Genomic DNA, 19584 nt, shown 5'->3' with positions numbered 1-19584 from the left:
AATATTCATTATTTTGTATTCTGTCTATACAGTAACATCGCATATTCTTATTTCGATTAATTTCTAGATCATAACTTAAGCGATAACATAAGCGATATAATTTAATATTTGGTTTGTATTCTATGGTCACTTGTCAGAACCTTTAATTAATTGTCAGTGCTTTTTTCCTAACTTAAGTCCAGAGCACTCAAAATTCTTTTATTGCCCTACACATTACATTAATTAAGTTAGCCCCTTTTGAACTTTGGTGCGATATTTGCTAAAAAATTCGCATGCAACCCATTTTTTAAATACTAAGACTGAGCAAAATGTTTATGGGATATTTTTAAATGGCATGCCAGCACGAAGGAGAGGTCCCACCTGACCATACATTCGACCATTCAGGTGAGTGTTGTGGCGTGCGACCAACCGGCCATTAGCATGGGAATATGCAAAACAGAACGCGGAACCGGATGAGGATGCCAATAAGAACAACGGCGACGAGTCACACGCGACCTTTCGGATATCCACGAGTGCTCTAGTGTTTTGTACTTTTTGGTTTGCCTATTCTTCACTTGTGTCCGATGGTAGTATTTGAACAAGTCCTGCGGATTCAATATTGGGCAACAATGTAAACAAATAGTTACAGTGTGTTGCAGAGAACAGGCATTACTCCTTGTGTTGATTCTTAAAAATCGAAGATTTTATAGTGTCTGAAAATAAATCAAAGGAAAATAGAGGTCATTACAATTGTTAGTAGGAGAAATGTATAATTTCTGTTATTTATGGTTAACCTATAAATCAGTTTTCCGTCTTAAAGAAATACCAGTAAAACGTAAGTCGAACGAACAACTAATCTACGGGTCCGGGCGAAGGACTAACTAATCCGTAACTGAATCGACGTGTATCGGAAGCATTTCGCATTTCCACAGTCCGTTCAAGGAGACGTGTCCGTGGCAGATTAGTATCTGAATGAATCTTCTGCTGGCTCACCTTGTTTGTATTCATGAAATGCAGAGAAGTTTCCCCACAGGCTGCACCGGAAACTTGTACCGCACGCACCTTCGCTAACTGAATGTGAAGTGAGGCCGGCCCCAACATTCCGTAATCACTAATGGCGGGTTGCCTGCCCAGGACCTTAATTGCCATTAAACTTAAAGCTACCGAGAACCCTAAAACCTAAAGAACCTAAAACCTAAAACCGGGTCACCGTGAAGGAGCTGGGGACAGCCCTAATTTTCGGTTTCGTGAATTTCAGCTACAAAATCCCCCGAGGCCGCAGCCCCAAATCACATCGAGTGGCCTGAACTGAACCGAGGGCTTGGCTTGTCGTTTGGACTATACGTATACGGCGTATATGGCACCCATAAAGGCCATGGAACCGACCAAAATAATCAATACACAACAAAGGAACCAAAACAAAGCTGTTGAGTGTAAGTGTATTTCCAAATATTTCAAAGTACAGCTATGTTTTTTGGTGTATTCTAAGTAAAGATTTTCATTTCTTATTTACTTTGAACTAATTAGCAGACGATTGTTATTTGCCCTCAAAATTATAAAATTTTAAACATACTTAATAAGAAAGTTTTATTCATTACTCTTTTTTTATCAAGGGACAAATATTATTGCTGCCTTAAAATTCACCAAACATTTCATCATAAGAGCGTCAAAAAGTATGCTTTAAAATATTTTGATGCCATGGCCTTTCTACATATACAGGAAATGGCCATTTTGCTTTGTATTCGTAGGCGCCATTTCAATAAATTTTCTTGGGAATATTTTTGAATTAAAAACTAGATTTATTTTTTTTAATACTTTTACTTACTCTTTTTTGATTAAGGAACAAATCTAATTGCTGCCTTAAAATTCACCAAACATTTCAGTCATAAGAGCGTCAAAAAGTATGCTTTAAAATATTTTGATGCCATGACCTTTTTACATGAACAGGAAATGGCCATTTTGTTTTGTATTCCTAGGTGCCATTTCAATCAATTTTCTTAGAAATGTTTCTGAATTAAAAACTAGGATTCTTTCTTTTTTAAGCACACTGATTAAAAATAATAAAAAATAAGCAGCATGAAAAACCATTGTTTTGCTTATTTTAGACAGAATTTTAATTACTTTCAAAAATCGTGGAATTTCATTAGTACATCTAATCATGTTCATGGCTCACTTTATAGATATAAGCAATCTCCAAAATTACCAGTTTCATTTTTTGTTTCCTCTTTTATCACATTCTCTAAACAAATCTTTCGCATTCCGCGTCATGTCGCGTTAAAGTTTTAATTTCCAGATGCATATCATAAATTCGAAATGCAAACAAGCACGGGACGTTATCAAACTTAGCATTTTTTACGATTATCATCGATGCTGTGGCTCGCTCCTCATGCTCTTTTAGCGCGCCGGCCGCAATGCGTGGGAGTGAGAGCAAGAGAGACGCGCGCAGCCTCCGGTGCGAAGTGAATGTTAAATGGCAATGGAACGGGGCAATCAGCTGATGCGGCCATCGCTCTTTGTTTTGCTTTTCACAGCATTTGGCGACACTTGCTGAGAGCCAGAGAGAGAGGATAGCTGCGCCGCCGACGGAGGCAGAGGCAGCAGCAGCAGCAGCAGCAGCGACCAAAAAGGATTTCCGAGCTTGTGGCCTGCGTCAGTTTGTAACGGTATTTCATGCGCTGCGGACGCCAGACTAACGGAACGCGACCTTTTCGTACAACAGTACGTATACGTAATGCCATCCGCTCAGCGCGCTATTTCGGAATCATAGCCAGCATATGCCACGGTGTGTGTGTTGTTGTCGTTGTCGTTATTGTTGTTGTTGTTATTATTGTTATATTTGTCACCACAAGCATTTCCTCTGTGTTTGGCTTCATTTAATGCCTTTTGCCATATATATTCGTATATGATTCTCGTTCTCCTTTGCCGCCGTTTATCTCTGCTCTGCCGCCGATGAAATTTTTGTGTTTGTTTACGCTCACGCTCCCACGTTATGGCCACTTGGAATAATCATGAATGCGCGGGGCGGCACACAACAGAGATGTCCTTAATGCCACAGAACTTTCCAACTGAATCACTTTTTTTATATGCCAGCCAATTTAGTGTGTCGTTTGGTAAATTACTTACAAATTCCAGGCATTAAATGGGATCAGAAAACAGAACTAAAAACGACCGACGCAACGTTGGCCGGGAAGCACTCGAAAATACATATGAACATCCCATTACCATACATCCATTTTGCATTCCCCGGCGTTCCATACATATAAATAGTCCCATCTATCACAGAGGTACACAGAGCGAAAAGAAAACAATGTCACCATAATCGGTACACTAGTTATGATGTATTTACCTATTAATGAAATTAAATCTATGGGTTAATTTGTATAAAACAAGTGATAATTAAATACATAAGAGAATGTATTTATAAATGAACAACTTTTGTATAGTGCTTAGTGTATATCAAAAAATATAATATACCTCATCCATTTTCCACTCTGTGTATGAATGAACTTTAAAATTCGTCCGCCAAAAACAAGACCGACAAAGGTAAGCGGGAGAAATTCTTGAATGGAAATAAAAGAAAATATAAACGAACAGACAAACGAAAGGTGATGACAGCCCGCAGAAAAAGAAACGAGACATGCAGGCCAATTAATAATATATAAACGATTCCATTACGTTCTAAAGGTGTTTGCCATATGAATTACTTACGGTATTCCGAATTCCACACAAGAGAACGCAATATTTGCTCAATCCATTTATCCATTTCGTATGTCTGTATGTTTAGTACTTGTATATATCATCAGCCTTGACAAGTGTGTGCTAAGATATATGTTATGCGAGACTATGTACACTGCTGACCTATCTTTTCCCCATTAGGCTATAGCGAACTTTTTTTAAGAAAATGAGGACGGACAAGTGCAGTGGTCTAAAAGCAAGCACCATAAGAACAACAAAACAATAAAATACTTTCTCTTAGGTGAACTGACTGACTAGTAAAAACTAGAATGAACAGGGGTGTGTTTCTTTTAAATAATACGATTGGTGTTGCGTCAAGTATGTGTGCTAACAAATTATATATTTTTGTGACTTGCAATATTAAAAGCTCTTGAAAATGTTTCTTAAAGTATGCATTAAAGTGTATACGATGTAAATTAGGTTAATCCTCACCGATTTCTGGAGATTATTTAAGAAACTTTAATTGAGAAAGATCTATTTTTTGTGACTTTTGATTCGGTGATATTTTAAAATCATCCAAACTTTAATTGTTTCTGTACTTAAGTATACAATCCTTATTTCGTTTATTACTCAATTTGTTTGTGTTTTAAATAGCAAAAACTATGCAGTTTTATACTGGTTTAATTTATGTTTCTTCTGTGCCATCACTTGGCCTACATTTATTTTATTAGCTTAGAAGAGGCAACTATGTAGACTGTATATGGAGCCAATTTGTTAACACGAAAACTCGTAAAAAGTAACACCCGAAATATTGAGGTGTTCATAAAAACAGACGCACGGACTCAACGTGTTTGAATGGGAATGGGAATTGAATCCAAGTTGGAATTTATTAGGCAGTATAGTAAGAATATGTGTATACCGCTCTTCTGAATTCCATACTCATAATTTGGGTAACCAACCCACTCGGAGATATGGATCCGGTTCCGGATGCGGGGATTTTTTGGGGCAAGGCGAGCCAATTGATGGCGGACCGGCGGAAGATTAGCAACCGCTCACCTCCGAGAGGTTGTAAAAGTGAGAAATGAGTTTTATGCGCCGCACAGGCAACAAATCTCGTTGACGTTTGGCATTTGATTTTCAGCCTTTTCCTTTCGCTCCCTTTGTTTCCTCGGGATTTACTTATACTTATACGTATATATATATATATTCGTGATTTCGTTTATTTTTCCCACAGTTCGGTTGAGTTCTTTTTTATATTTTCGCACGAATTCCCGACGGCTTCTTTTGGGGGCGACACACCAGCAGCCCCAAAAATACTCACCACTTCCGATTTAATTTTTTTTTTTTTATTATGGGTTTCCTTTTTTCTTATCCCAGAAATTTCCACGCTGGCCGAGCAGCGAGGAGTGGAGCGGAGCCACTCGAAGTTGCCTTGTTCCCGGAGTTGGCGCAAAACACGAAATGCCAAGTTCTTCGGAGTCATTTAAATTCGGTACAAAGTTGTGGCAAGATTCTGGCCACAATGTCGGCTTGAATTAAGTTGATTGTGCCAAAAGTTGCCTTTGCGGGCAGTCCACGGGAATTGGACTGAAACCAAAAAGCAATTAACTTAAGGCTATTAACCAGGATGCTCTGGGAATTTAGGAATGGACTTTTTAGGACATTTTTAGGAGGCTCTCTTTCCATATAAAATAAAAAAAAATGAACAAAAGTATAGTTTGTTTTGGCAAAACCTTTGTCTTATAAATTGGCCTAATTTATTTGGTTAACCAACTATTTATTTTATTGTACAAATATTACAACAGACTGCACACTATTGTGAAAATAAATTTATATAGGGGAAAGCCTTAGCGAAATGGAATTAATGGCGTCTGCTCTGACAAACAAAATGAAAATTAGCAATCAACTGAAATTTAAACAAATTGTTAATGCTGACGTTCATTGCCTCTTAAGACCTTTAGAGAATATCAATTAATTTAAGCAGAAACATATTTGTAAGCCAAAGGAATGCTTTCTGGTATGTCTTATCAGCGAATTCTATTTAAAGGCTGTGACGAAAGGAATTTCCAAACAAAACCCCATCCTCCGCTGGGACCCCAAATGCCTCCATTTATTTAGGCAAACAAGATAAGAAATTTAAAGCTCCTACCGAAAATCGATTAAATTAAGCAGTTTAGCTACATCCATCCCCTGCGGAGCTAGGTGCCGTCATTTTCACGCCTGATTTGTGAACCAAAACGAAGGCGAAGCGATGGCGTTGGCATCGGCATCAGGTCGGTATTTGGATACTTTTCCATGGCAATTAAGCCGCAGTGTTTGCTCGCCGTTTCCAGCTACACTGGCCGAAAAAAGGCTAGCCTCTGATTCATCATATACGTATATACAAGTCCTTACGTCCATTTGCACATAATCGCACGGAAGTCATAAACGTGTTCCTGTTTAGATTCGTTTTACAGCTGTGGAAATGCTACCTTTCCTTCACATCCTTCACCAAATTGTGCAGTCATCAAATATAAAAAGAAAATAAAAATGCTTTCCCCACCCGCACTCAACGGATCGCCACATAAACGAAGCAATGAAGCTTATACATATTTAAAAATACTCTTTTCGTAAAATTTTAAACCGCAGAGCGCTTTATGGAAAGAACTGCTTTACGGAAAATGCCCCGTCACAAGGATTTCCCATATCCGTTTAAGCTTTAAAGGCCGCTTTTCCAAGTGTACTTGGGGTGAATAAATCATGGTTCTCTCACAGCTGGCTACAAATTTCTGTCCATATGGCTGAGGTGTTGTTGGCTCCCAGCGCCCAATCTCCGTTAATTCCCAATTTGGTTTATAAATAAAAAAGAACAAATCGGCCTTTAACGATGACGAACATCAGCATCCGAGCTGACATCATTTCAAAGTCGTTAAAACCTTCGCAGCTTCGTTAATGGGCTTCCCCCAAAAAAGGATCAAATGAGACGGCGAGCAGTAAAAATTGTAAAACTGAACGGAAAACCTTTATGGGTATACGTGATGCAGGTCCTAGCAGATCCTTGGCACCTGTATCTCTCTCTATCTCCCACCAGATACGTGCCCCTCCGTCAAGTTGACTACGGCAACTTAATTAAAAGCGTAGGCAAACTAAATTACCTGTCGAAGAATTTGAGTGAACAAATTTGATGACCGACCTTGCCAGTCCCGATAATTAGCTCAATTATTTCAAGGGGGGTCCAGAGCAAAATGAGAGCACATTAGTGTAGCACTCTGGAAAATTAACACAAAGCAAGGAGTCTTTAAGAACATAAGTAACTCAATCACACATCTTTCAAGGGTTTGCAAAAGGTTTTGCATTGTTTTAGTGGCAAAATATGTTTTGTCTGTTGAGTTCAGGAGAAAGACAGACCACTTAATTTTTTTATTTCATTCTAAACTAAAAGCTACATTAAACTATGCAACAGTTTCCGAGGGGAAATACCTATTCCTCAACAGAAACCAAAGAATAACTTAAGCTTGATGCTAAACACAGTTGGGAATACAAGTAAAAAAGAAAGTGGTAAGGTTCTCGTGTGCTTTGAACTTTGTTTTGTGTACAGAAATCCCTGTAATAATTTTTATATAAATATAATATAATTTATTCAAAATAGGTTCATTATCTTCCACAGAAATAGAAATTTATTTATAAATTAATTAATTGTCATTAATATCACAATCAGTACAAATTCCACGAAACAAATTCAAAAGGGCACACAGGCTTATTTTGAGGGCTTTAACGATTTGGATTTCTCCCACTCAAAAAAAAAAATATATATGGGTATTAAAGAAATTATGTTTACCCATTCATTTGGGGAACCAGCGACTCCCGAGTTGAAACATTATCTTCTGCAAATACTAACTTAATTGCTGCTGGGCTTCGGCTTCCATAAGCGATGTTTGCTGAGCTGAAATGCGGGCAAATTTGCTGATTGTCACACAGGCTGACATGCAATTTATCGTAATTGAGTCAGGCCAACAATCATTTTTTGAACGCTCCACACACGCACTAGGGAAAATGTGGGGGAAAGTGTGGAAAAGCGGAGGGAAGGGGGTCGGGGGTTTGGGAAAAGTTGAGTCCATGAGTTGGCAGGACCTTTTAGTTCATGCCAGTGTCCATTCTCGCTCTTTGCCGTGGGATTAATGGACAAATAACGTATTCCCGTCTGCAAATGTGCTGGCGGATAATCTCATTATCTGGCTGTCTTGACCCAGGACCGACGACCGAGGACCCAGGACCCAGGACACTAGCCGCTGGCACGGAAACAGGAAATTGACCAGTTCATTGTGGTAATTGAAATAAATAGAGTTGTCCTTAAAATGGGATTCTTGGCTTGGGATTCCTTTCAAATCTATCAAAAAACCTATTTCATCATTGTCAACTGCATTAATTGGTTTATATTTTGATGGTTTTATGAAATAAGAATACAATCGATGGTGCCTTTTGCCACGGATGTTAGAACCTTGAAGAAAAATGTTGAATAAGTATATTGTTTATTTAGAGTAAACTTAAATCGATTTCAATGGGCTTAATACACAATTTCAGAATTTTATATTGAATCTGAGCTGATGACTGGCAGAACACTGAAAATTATCTGGGATCCTGCAAGGGCTGTAAATGTATCCACGAATTTGTATTTTCTTCACTAAGTATACAATTTATGTACTAGATTATATTGTTTATTCTATACAAAATATAATACAAATTCCCGAAATAAAATCATAGAAAGCCACCAAAATATTTATTAAAATGTGTGATAACAGATTATAAACGTACTTAAATCATTTTTAATTCATTTAAATTTGCTCTTAAAACATCAGTGACAGGGACAGCATGCTGCATTCATCATTTGACTTGAATAAAAATACTTAAAATTTATTGTTTCTGGTCTCTGAAAATATTTCCAGCCCACGTCTTAATAGTGATTTATTATTTCGGCTCCCTGCCATATTCAATTTCAAAGTTACCCAAAGTGACCAAAAAAGAAGGGAAAAAATGCTAAAGAATAAAACCTTTAAAGAATTTAAGCCATTTAAGCTGTAAGTCATTTTCACTTTAGACAAATTACATTTCGATAAAAGCCTCGCGCCCGTTTTTCGCCGCTACATTTACATTTTTTCCTAACGAAATTTTCGCGCCGAAAGTGCCATTGGGGGGCAAAGTGCAAAAAGCACAACCAACGTTAGGTGTATATTGGTTCTTTGCCTTTTGTATTTTTGTATTTTATTCGAAAACATTTTACCTGCCAACTTCTTTGTGGACTGAGTGGGGGTGTCAAGTGGTTTCTTTGCCTAAGTTCCTCAATCTTTGGCTACAGGATGTAATAATTGAAATTTGCATGAGTATTACAGTTCAAAGAATGGCCCACACCTAGATACTTACATACCTGGCAACTTGGCAACCGATCTGCATGAATTATTCAGATAAGCGTTAAATAAAAATCGCTCAAGACTTTATCTTTATTTATAAGCCATTAAGGAGATCAAATTAAGTTGAAAACAGGAATTTCAATGTAAGCTGTAATAAAAATAGGAATTAAACAAACAGAACTCTTTTAATACTTATTTTTACTTGTCGATTTAGAATAAATTTCAGAAACCAGAATCTGGAGATTATTTCTTTTCAATTATTTAATTCACACGTAAAATAATTCTTTTGTTGCCAGTAAAAGCTCTCACTAAACCATTTGTCAAGATTGGTGATAAAATATGTGATTATAAGTGTTGGGAAAATGATATTAAAACGCCATTCCTGTGCTTTTTCACTCGACACTATGTTTCCAGCGATTAATCAATATCACCTTCCACGCCGCCTTTATATTTAGGACACCACCGCCATCTGTTAAGTCCTTGGTCCTTGTGCCGCTACAGGTTAGCATTTTAATTTCACACTTCGTGGATCTGGCATCGGTGTGGGTCTCTCTGTGGGTCTCTGTGTGTGGCTTTATGGCTCAATTGGTGAAAATTGGTTTGTTTGTCTGGAGCCACTCAAGGGAGCACTGGCTTCATAGAAGCTGACAGAGGCATCGAGGACAAAGGACCTCGGGCACTCGGCCACAACCCGTTCACGTTCCCCTGAATAGGGAGCCATAGTACATATATATATATCTATTGATATGTATACACTATAGTAATCGCGCATCGGTTGAATGGTTCGTTTGGGCCGCCAACACCACAACCAGGGAGTGAAAGGATAACATAAATGGTGGAACAAACGCGGGGAGGACATCAGCATCAGCATCATCCTGACCAGAAAGTCGTTCTTCCATCCTGGCATCCTTCGCCTGCAGCAGTCAATTGATTCCATACATAATTTCAGGGCTTTATTACATATGTTTCTTTGCCTTTCAGGAGTAATCACCTATGCATGCATTTATTATTTTCTTCTCTCTCTGGGTTCCTTGGGCCATCATTTGCATGTCCTTGTGGAAGTTACGTTAGGTGGATATTCTTTGGATATATTTTGTTGGGTTTTATTTTGATACAATGGACTCACGAAAACGTACATATCCTCTCTGCGTTTCAGTTGTTTGCAGAATAATAGGAAATATAACTAATTTTATTAAAATGTAATTGCTCGTAATCCAAATAATCCAATTTATCACAAATTCAGTTTTTGTTTTATGTATTTTTCAGAGTCACAATTAATTCACATTTCTGTCAACTTGTTGTCCACGTCGTTTATTAAATACATTGACAATTCAGTTCTTTTCCCATTAAAGTTTACTTTACTTTTTGGCTAAATAATTGGAAGCATAGATTGCCTAAAACCAGTCTTAAATATGCCTTTTAATCCCTGCTACCATTAATTAAGAGAATTAGCATATTGACCATGAATTGTACCCTAAATAGAGGTGTTAACAATAACCAAAATGAGCTCATAAAATCATAAATAACAAGCAAGGCACACAATAATTATATTCAAACTACAGATCCACGTCATCGCGGTTGAGTTGGCAATAATAAATTACCAGGATTTGTGCTGCTCCAATAAATCCGCAGCTAATTTAAGTTTAAGTTTTAAGTCCTTGTTCAGGACCTGCAAAAGTTTACTTAGGATTTCGAAGACAAGTCCTGAGAAAAATCACTTATACCGCCTTCTTTTGACAATTTATTTGCAGCCAAGAAAGAGAGAAAGATTCAAGACGCAGATTTGGCACAATGGAATATGAGGGGCGCAATCAGCGACAGCGGAATGAATAAATTACGCGAAAATAAAATCAATTTGCATTAAGAGCTGAAGACCAAGAACGCAGTAGTGGTAGTAGTAGCCGTCAGACGCCGCGGATCCCTCAGCACCACCAATCATCCCTCAGCCGCCGACAACTGACAGCCATTTGAAGGACGAACAAGGCGCTGGCCCATGCCCATGAGCTTGGGTGCCGGAGCAAATTATATTACCTTGTCAGGCGAGTGACATAAGGCGGACCTCTTGGCCCGGCCCGGCCCACACCAGCACCCAAGTCCAAGCCACACACACCCTCTAGCCCTCATACACCCGCACACTCATGTGTGGATCCCAGTGAGGAAAGCACTCAGGGCCGGAGGAGAGCTCGAGGCGGACGGGACGGAGGACTGAGAGGCACTGTTGGGGTCACGTCTTGGATTACAGCTAGTCCGCCGGAATGCTACGCAGCTGCGTATGCCTGCGCACCGACGATGGCGGGAAGCGGCGCAGCTCCTCCGTGGAAGACGCCTCCTCATGCCGCTCGTCGGAAATAGAGCGCGTGGGCGCCAGCATGCAGACGCTGGGCCCCAATGGACAGCCGCAGGCCACTGCCGCGCAGACGAGCACCAGGGCGTCCAGTCTGCTGCAGCTCTTCCAGCGGCGAGGTTGGTGCAAGCACTTCCGCAAGCCGCTCCGTGGCATGAGCGCTTCCCGGGCTGAAAAGAGTGAGTATCTGCAAGGGAAAGAGAGCTTTGATCTTTGGTCTATAGGGCGAGTGGTGACCTTTAAAGGGTACTCGGGTACCGAATATTCTCGGTTTTTGCTCACAGAGAATCTATCTAAGCTGTACTTTTGGCTTAGATAGAGGATTATGCCTCACATATTCCATTACGTTATTATTATTTGTTGGGTCGATCGTGCCTAGTACTTCATTTCATCCTTTTGACTTTTCTGCTGTCTAAAAGTTTACAAAACTATTAAAATGTTAGATATATCTTAACAAAAATTAAATTAAAAATTCTAACTGAACTACTAATTTAAACACAATTCTGCAAGGTAAACATTACCATTAGAGTAGCAAGTTTCATTCTAACTAGGTTAAACTTTTTTTTTAAATGTTAAGTACCTTGTTTTATTTATGATCTAATTTCTCTCTGTGTAGATTCACTTGTTCTGTTAAAAGGGCTTTGTGCAGAGCAGGCAATGAAACCAACAATTGCCTACAAACCTAATCCAGTTACCAGGGTCTCCAGGGTTCGCATAATAAAAGCTCTTTGGGGCTGATAACCCTTTGCATTTGGTCTCTGACCTGGGAAAACAGCTTAACAGCGAGGGCGATCCCCTCGTAAAACCCTAACAGAAATCTTTATAATCGATTATAACTGACCCTTTAAAATTCTTTACTCTACATATACACATTAAATTTTCGTTTTCCTTAACAATTATGGCAGAAACTAGAATGGCGCGTTTAAGATTAAAACTTTAAAAGCCAAATGTTTCTGAAAAATTGCTCCACATTAGCATTTATTTTATTTAATTGTCCCAGCCATTATTCAGAATTATTAAAACAAAGCCGCTCAGAATTTCCAAGCGATTAGCCACAATTTTAATTTTGTAGGCCTTCCACGTTGTGCCCCAAATCCATAATAAGTGGGCTAAGCCCAACTTTATGGCTTCATTCGCGTTGGGTAGTAGGATTCGGGGTTGCAGCAACTAAAAAGGACTTTTCAGGACCTTGTATTGCAGTTGCATTTGGCCTTTTTGCGACTTCTCCCGGCTTTACCAACTTTGCCAACTTTTTAGACATTGCTAGGGAGGTACCATGTCTGTGGTCGTGTTCCGGCGCTTGCGCTAACTTTTATTTATTGTTCCAATTTGCTATACAAACGGCTCAGGTGGATCTAAACAGGCGGAGCCACGACACCGGGAAGGGCAAGAACAAACAAAAGAAACCTCATGCAGCCGCCTTGGCCGGACAGCTGGCTATTAGTAAGAACCTGGCCATAAACCTCCATATACACAATATACACCCGTACAGCAAGTAGAACGCCGTAGACGTCGTAGTCTCCGTCAGTCACGCAGCCAGAAATTAACCCACAAGCACGCGGACGTGGACGCAAATTGGAAAAAGGGAAAGGTTGTCGGTGGCCCCACTACCCCGGACCACTGTTTTGGTAATTGGGGATCCAGCACAGTGGTCGATATTCACTCACTTAAATCTTGGATAGAATCGACAAAGTAACACACGAATAGTTAAAGTTATAGGTTGTTAAGCAGCATTTTGAAACGTTTGCGAATGACTATATATATATTATATATATATATATATTGTATACAGTTATAAAATTATTAAATTATATATTTTATAATTTTGGGTACATCACAATTTTTCAAATATCATAACTAAGTCAAAAATGTATTCATTTCAATTCGGAATGCTTTTCTATGCTAGTTTTTATAGGGTTAACAAATCTGCATATTCAGATTTAAAATTTAAAAGACAAAATTTTTTGTCAAATTTTGACAATTTTAATGATGTAACCCCTTATAAAATTTTCAAATTTTGAAAAAATGTTGAAAATTTATTTTTCTACCGGACTTGGCTAGATCGACTCAGCAATTGATGCTGATCAATAATATATATGGTTTATAGGGTCGGAAATGACTCCTTCACCAGCTTGCAAGGGTATAAAAATGACTATTAAATATGTCAATGGAAGAGGCGATGTTAAGGCTTTACGTATATTTTTATATAATTGATTTTCCTTCGTTACTTTGTAATTTTGTTAAATAGAAAGCAAATTTGCATACACACATTGTCCATATCATAAAATGTTGCTTTTTCTACAAAATATCTATATGCAAAGATGACTACAATTGACAAACACAGTGTGGTAACAATGTAATAATTTTGTTAAAATGTATATCTTTCATAAAGAATATTTTACTCCATAAACCAATTTAGATGGAAATTGCTTTTGCTCAAATTTATAAAATATATAACATTAAGACGTCTAAATGCAGAAGAATATGTTGCTAGCAACATGTTGAGCCTAATGAAGAAGGCCGAATCTTCCTTGGACATAAAATTCTAAAGCTTTCACTTTCTTTCAAATTCCAAAATATCTTCTTTTACAATATTTTCATAAATTTCTTAAATTCTAATCAGAAAGTGCTAACTAAAACTGATTTAGGTCCCATTGTATTTGTGGTAAAAGTTGAAAAAGAACATTTAACGCAAAGCAAACAGAATGCAGGCCGCTGGTATCGCGTTTGAAATGAACAATTTTAGGTTCCAGTTCCAGTCGGTCGTCTATCTAGTCTCAAGTGTTTTGCGGACAAATGTAAAACGTCGGACAACAAAAAAGGCTTCATGTCGGATTTCACTCGATGGCATTTCAATGAACTCTAATTAATTTATTTAAATTTATTTCGTCCAAAATGTTATTGAAAAAACCTGTTTGACATAATACTTAATGCTGTGAAAATTCATATGGAATATCAAGTGCTCAATTCGATTAAAAAACATTCCACTTAACCCTTGTGAAAAGCCATTAGTGAATATAATTGAATCAGAGGACATTTATTGCATACAAATGTTTATATTCGGAAATTAAATTTGTTAAGCGCGATATCGGTTTGAGTTTGCAAAATAAAAATACATAAAGCTTTTCTTTAACTATAAAGGGGTTTAAAATAGTTTCAAAAATGTGCGATTAAAACCAGTAATCCTTCGAAAGATCCGTTTACCGACTCCTGTGCAGTCCTGTGTTTCGAATTACATTAAATTTAACAAAGCGGATAGCAATTTTCAACAGATGTCGAGGCGTTAACGTAGCCCTATCTTATGGGTTGCATAAATTTGAGAAAGAATAACGCGTCACCTTCGCCAGCAGACCTAGAGACAAGTGTGTAAAGACTTTAAAGCGGCTCAGCAAACAAACAAAAAATTAATTATAGCTGCTGCGTAAATGTTAATCAGTTGTTAGCCCGAAAACCCCAATCTGCCCCTGCCACGCCACCACGCCACCACACTCCCACAGTTGCCACAGTCTTTGACGTTTTCAGCATTGCGTTAAATAGCAGACGAATAAATTTGCATCAAAATGGATGAGAACGGCAAGTACTTTGTGGGAGTAATCATTTCGCCACCCGAGTCCCAAGTCCCGACTAAAATTCCCTGATTAAAATGTGTGTATTTCGTTAAGTGTACTGTACTGTGAGTAATAAGCGACAATGGCTTAAATGTCAAGGGGTTAGCAGGGATACTTGCCCCGCCGAAATAGCTGCTGGCTTTATTGGCCCATAACAAAGTCCCCAAAATGTTGCATATTACTTGCCACATGGCTCTGCCCTCGATGTTTTTAGTAGACACAAAAAACCCCACTGCCCCACTTACACCATAAAATAGTTTTATAGTCCTAAAGCAAAGTCCGAGGAATTTTTACCAAAATATTTTCACACACACACATTTCGTGACTCTTTCAGCCATCCGAGCGGCTATATTCATCCAGAAATGGTATCGCAGGCATCAGGCCCGTCGCGAAATGCAGAGGCGTTGCAACTGGCAGATCTTCCAGAACCTGGAGTACGCCAGCGAACAGGACCAGGCTGAGGTGAGTCACATTCTATCCGAGAACCACAGGTGAAGGCGCCGCGGAAGAGCCCAAGAGGAACGACGTCAGTCGAGTGCATTTGTAGAGTTTCAAAAGTCGATGGCAATCAACTCAGCCGTGAAACTTTGTCGCAAGTGCAACCACGTCGAAACATTGTTGACCCACTCTGCTAATTTGTTTTCATTATCCATGTATTTTTTGTGTGTGTTGTTTTTTCCCTCGCAGCTATATAAATTCTTCAATGACCTCATTAAGCACATGCCCCAGGCGGCGGGCAGAAAGAATCAGTACCAAGGATCGGCCCATGGTGAGTTCGGATTATTCTCCATCCTCCATCCATATCTGCTCCTTAAATTCAAGTTTCCATTAATGTTCATTTCAGTTTCTGTGTTGGAGGAAAAGGATGACCTTGTGGAGGAGTTTGGGGACATTGTGAATGCCAAAATTGAGCTGCCAATACGAAAGAACCATATCGATCTCTTGATTGATGTCTTCCGCAAGAAAAGGGTAATGCAAAACTTTGCAAGTTAACTGAGTACAAATACTAAATTCATTTGACTTCAGGGAAACCGATTGCATCCCAAATATGTGGCGTTAATCCTACGTGAAGCTGCCAAATCCCTTAAGCAGCTGCCCAATATTTCACCAGTGTCCACGGCTGTATCCCAACAGGTCACAGTGTGTGGCGATCTTCACGGCAAGTTGGATGATCTTCTTGTGGTGCTACATAAGGTGGGTATAACTTTTACTTTTATATATTTATCTTAGCTTATTAATAATATTAATTCCGCAGAACGGTCTTCCATCATCTTCCAATCCCTACGTGTTCAATGGCGACTTTGTGGACAGGGGCAAGCGTGGCCTAGAGGTCCTGCTCCTTCTGCTTTCTCTTTATTTGGCCTTTCCCCAGGCTGTATTCCTTAATCGAGGCAACCATGAGGATAGTGTCATGAATGCCCGCTATGGTTTTATACGCGAAGTGGAGAGCAAATATCCTGTAAGTTCTATATCCCTGACTTTAGATGAGTTATAATAAATATATATCCTTTTTTATGTAGCGAAATCACAAGCGCATACTGGCTTTCATCGACGAAGTCTACCGATGGCTTCCTCTGGGCTCTGTTCTCAATAGTCGAGTGCTCATTGTGCATGGAGGTTTCTCGGATAGCACCAGCCTGGATCTTATCAAGAGCATTGATAGGGGCAAGGTAGGAAATATTGAAAATAATGTAATGGTTTAATCTTTAACCATTTCCCTGCAGTATGTATCCATTTTGCGGCCACCACTCACGGATGGCGAGCCCCTGGACAAGACCGAGTGGCAGCAGGTAATCCTAAGAGATATATAATTCTTTTATAATTAGCAAACTATATAAGATCCTTTGTAAATTGACAGATCTTCGACATTATGTGGAGTGATCCACAGGCCACAATGGGATGTGTTCCCAACACTCTGCGCGGTGCTGGTGTCTGGTTTGGCCCGGATGTCACCGATAACTTCCTTCAGCGCCACCGGCTCAGCTATGTCATTCGATCCCACGAATGCAAACCCAATGGTCACGAGTTCATGCATGACAACAAGGTGTGTATTTACCTATTGGATAACCTTTAGCCTAGTAATCAATAATTCAAATTAAACATGTAATTGTCACCCCTTAATATCCATTTTGCTACATTTTTATCTCTGATTATACTGTCCAGCTAAGTTATTCAACAATAATGACCCTCATTATATAAAACACAACATTGTCCTTTTGTGGTAATTTTGCCATTAGATAATTAGCTGCCATTTCCCTTACCCAATGCAGAACGTTTAAATATACATAATTAGCATTTATGCATTTTTGATATGAAGACAGCCACCTCATTAACCCCCTTGTCATTATTTTTGGCTTGTCATGCGGTTGCAATTTACATGCATAGTGAATTAAGGGGTTAAGTGCAATTGTACGTTTGCTTAATAGCATTGCTGCATTGTTATTTAATTTTATTGATTTTTAAAGACACCTGCCGGGTGTCAGAATTTCGTGTTATTACGAATCACGGTAAAATGTTTATTCTGTTTAAAATCAGTAAATAATTTAGCATTGGGTGCTTACAAAATTTGTAAATTAGATGAAGCGAAAGTTAGAAAGATAAACAAGTTGTTAAGTATATGTTTTATCACCTATGCATAGATAATATGTTTAATTTCCTGTTAAAATCTTCATTTACCATTCCTTTTTCTCCCTAGATAATTACGATTTTCTCGGCTTCCAACTACTATGCCATTGGTTCCAATAAGGGCGCCTATATCCGACTGAACAATCAGCTAATGCCCCACTTTGTTCAGTATATATCGGCGGCTTCGCAGACAAAGAGATTGTCGTTCAAGCAACGCATGGGCATTGTGGAGAGTTCCGCCCTCAAGGAGCTGGCGGTGCGGATGCGTGATCATCGGGATGAGCTGGAGGATGAGTTCAGGAAGTGCGACACCAAGGATAGTGGCTACATATCCATCTCGAATTGGTGTCTGGTAATGGAGAAGGTCACCAAATTGGGGCTACCCTGGAGACTCCTGCGCGATAAGCTTGCCCCGGGTACGGACAGCCAGAAGGTTAACTATTACAGGACTCTGGATCTGCTGGACACGGATGTGATTGTGAGTTTTTGACTTTTATAAATTATTTATTAATCAATAAATAACTATACTATTATTTAGTTGGAAGCTGAGGCTGATGGCACTTCGGTAATGGATGCTTTGTATGCTAACAAAGCCAGCTTAGTGGCCATTTTTAACATCATTGATGCGGATAATTCTGGTAAGTGTGCAACGCACTTAGTTTAAACAGGATACTCATTATTGCATATCCTTTTAGGGGAGATAACTCTGGATGAGTTTGAAACTGCCATTGATTTGTTGGTGGCCCATATGCCGGGTGCCTATTCCAAGGCGGAAATGCTGGAGAAGTGCCGAATGATGGACCTGAATGGTGATGGCAAAGTGGATCTCAATGAGTTCCTCGAGGCTTTCAGGCTAAGCGATCTCCACCGGAAGCAGCAGCAGGACGAGAACATAAGGCGACGATCAACGGGCAGACCCGTTGTGGCCAAGACAGCGTCGGATCCTGTGACCCTGCTGGCGGATAAGATCTCAAAGAACACATTAGTTGTGGAGCACGACATAGATCCCACGGACTGCGAGGCGAAAGTAATAGATCCCAAGAAGTCGGCATAAATTGTGAGAGTCTCTAAAATAGTTCAAGAGAAACTACATGGAATAACTTTTCTTCTTTGGCAATATTTGTGAAATGTATTCAAGGCTTCTCAATTGGTTCACATGGCGCATTTATAGCACATTCTTTATGTTTTTTTTAAAGGCCATTAATTACGAATGTTAACATTAAAGTACATTAATTCTTCCTAGCCAATATTACCAAAGATTTAGACATTATTGAAGGCAAGAAATTATATCAAGATCTCTGCGAAAGCAAAAGTACAGACTTTCTATCAAGTCTACTGGTCATTCCCTTAAGCTTTTTATTTAAATTATATAATAATAATAATAATCATAAGAATAACCATTTATGCACTCCTCTCACTAGCTTTATTCACGTCTAACAAAAGTGTTTGTGTATAATTAAAATGTTAAACAGAAACATAAAAATATTGTTAATTATAGAGGACGCTTTATATTAACAGCTAAGCATATGAATATATACATATTAATTGTTTAACCAACTAACAATTTAAAATGCCCAAGGGATCAAAATTAATTTTTATATTTCACTATCGCTAGTTCAACTAAATTTTATATAAATGACAATTAAACTGTAAAAAAAATGAGTTAAACTAAAAGACATTTCCCTATCACTAACTCCTTTTAAAATCTAATCCATGATTGGGTAATAAAAATCAATAAAAATGATTGATATTTACAATTTAAAAAAACAAAAGTTCAGAATCATCTTGCTTAATCGAATATCAATCTAGTGAGTAAGCAGTTAATAGCAATGTTAATATTGATGTTAAAAATATATAAAAGCCATACCTCACATGGACCATGCTTTGGCACAACTTTTAACTTGCAATATCCGTTGAATAATACATACATATATCCAAAGTATAACTCCAATAAAATGATAAGATATTG

General features: G+C 38.6%; 1 protein-coding gene across 5 annotated transcripts; it reads left to right on the top strand.

Moving 5' to 3' along the window:
• Positions 1 to 2567: 2567 nt before the first annotated feature.
• Positions 2568 to 19098, top strand: rdgC (retinal degeneration C). Of its 5 annotated transcripts, none has more exons than XM_020945719.2 (13): positions 2568 to 2761; positions 10790 to 11561; positions 15325 to 15452; positions 15678 to 15759; positions 15835 to 15959; positions 16017 to 16184; positions 16246 to 16449; positions 16511 to 16660; positions 16715 to 16780; positions 16849 to 17034; positions 17686 to 18093; positions 18154 to 18253; positions 18311 to 19098. In XM_020945719.2, exons 2-13 carry the CDS (start codon positions 11294 to 11296, stop codon positions 18667 to 18669), a joined length of 2244 nt encoding a protein of 747 aa, XP_020801378.1. In that variant the 5' UTR covers positions 2568 to 2761; positions 10790 to 11293; the 3' UTR covers positions 18670 to 19098. The 5 variants fall into 5 exon arrangements, with proteins under 5 accessions (XP_020801378.1, XP_020801379.1, XP_086690397.1 ...); XM_020945720.2 differs by having other exon boundaries at positions 2629 to 2697; XM_086834271.1 differs by lacking the exon at positions 2568 to 2761 and adding an exon at positions 3370 to 3522.
• Positions 19099 to 19584: the final 486 nt, after the last annotated feature.

Source organism: Drosophila serrata, unplaced genomic scaffold (genome assembly GCF_035046125.1).
Source record: "Drosophila serrata isolate PLE 108 unplaced genomic scaffold, ASM3504612v1 contig_272, whole genome shotgun sequence".
NCBI classification, from domain to species: Eukaryota; Metazoa; Arthropoda; class Insecta; order Diptera; family Drosophilidae; genus Drosophila; species Drosophila serrata.
This window is presented reverse-complemented; position numbering and strand designations above follow the sequence as displayed.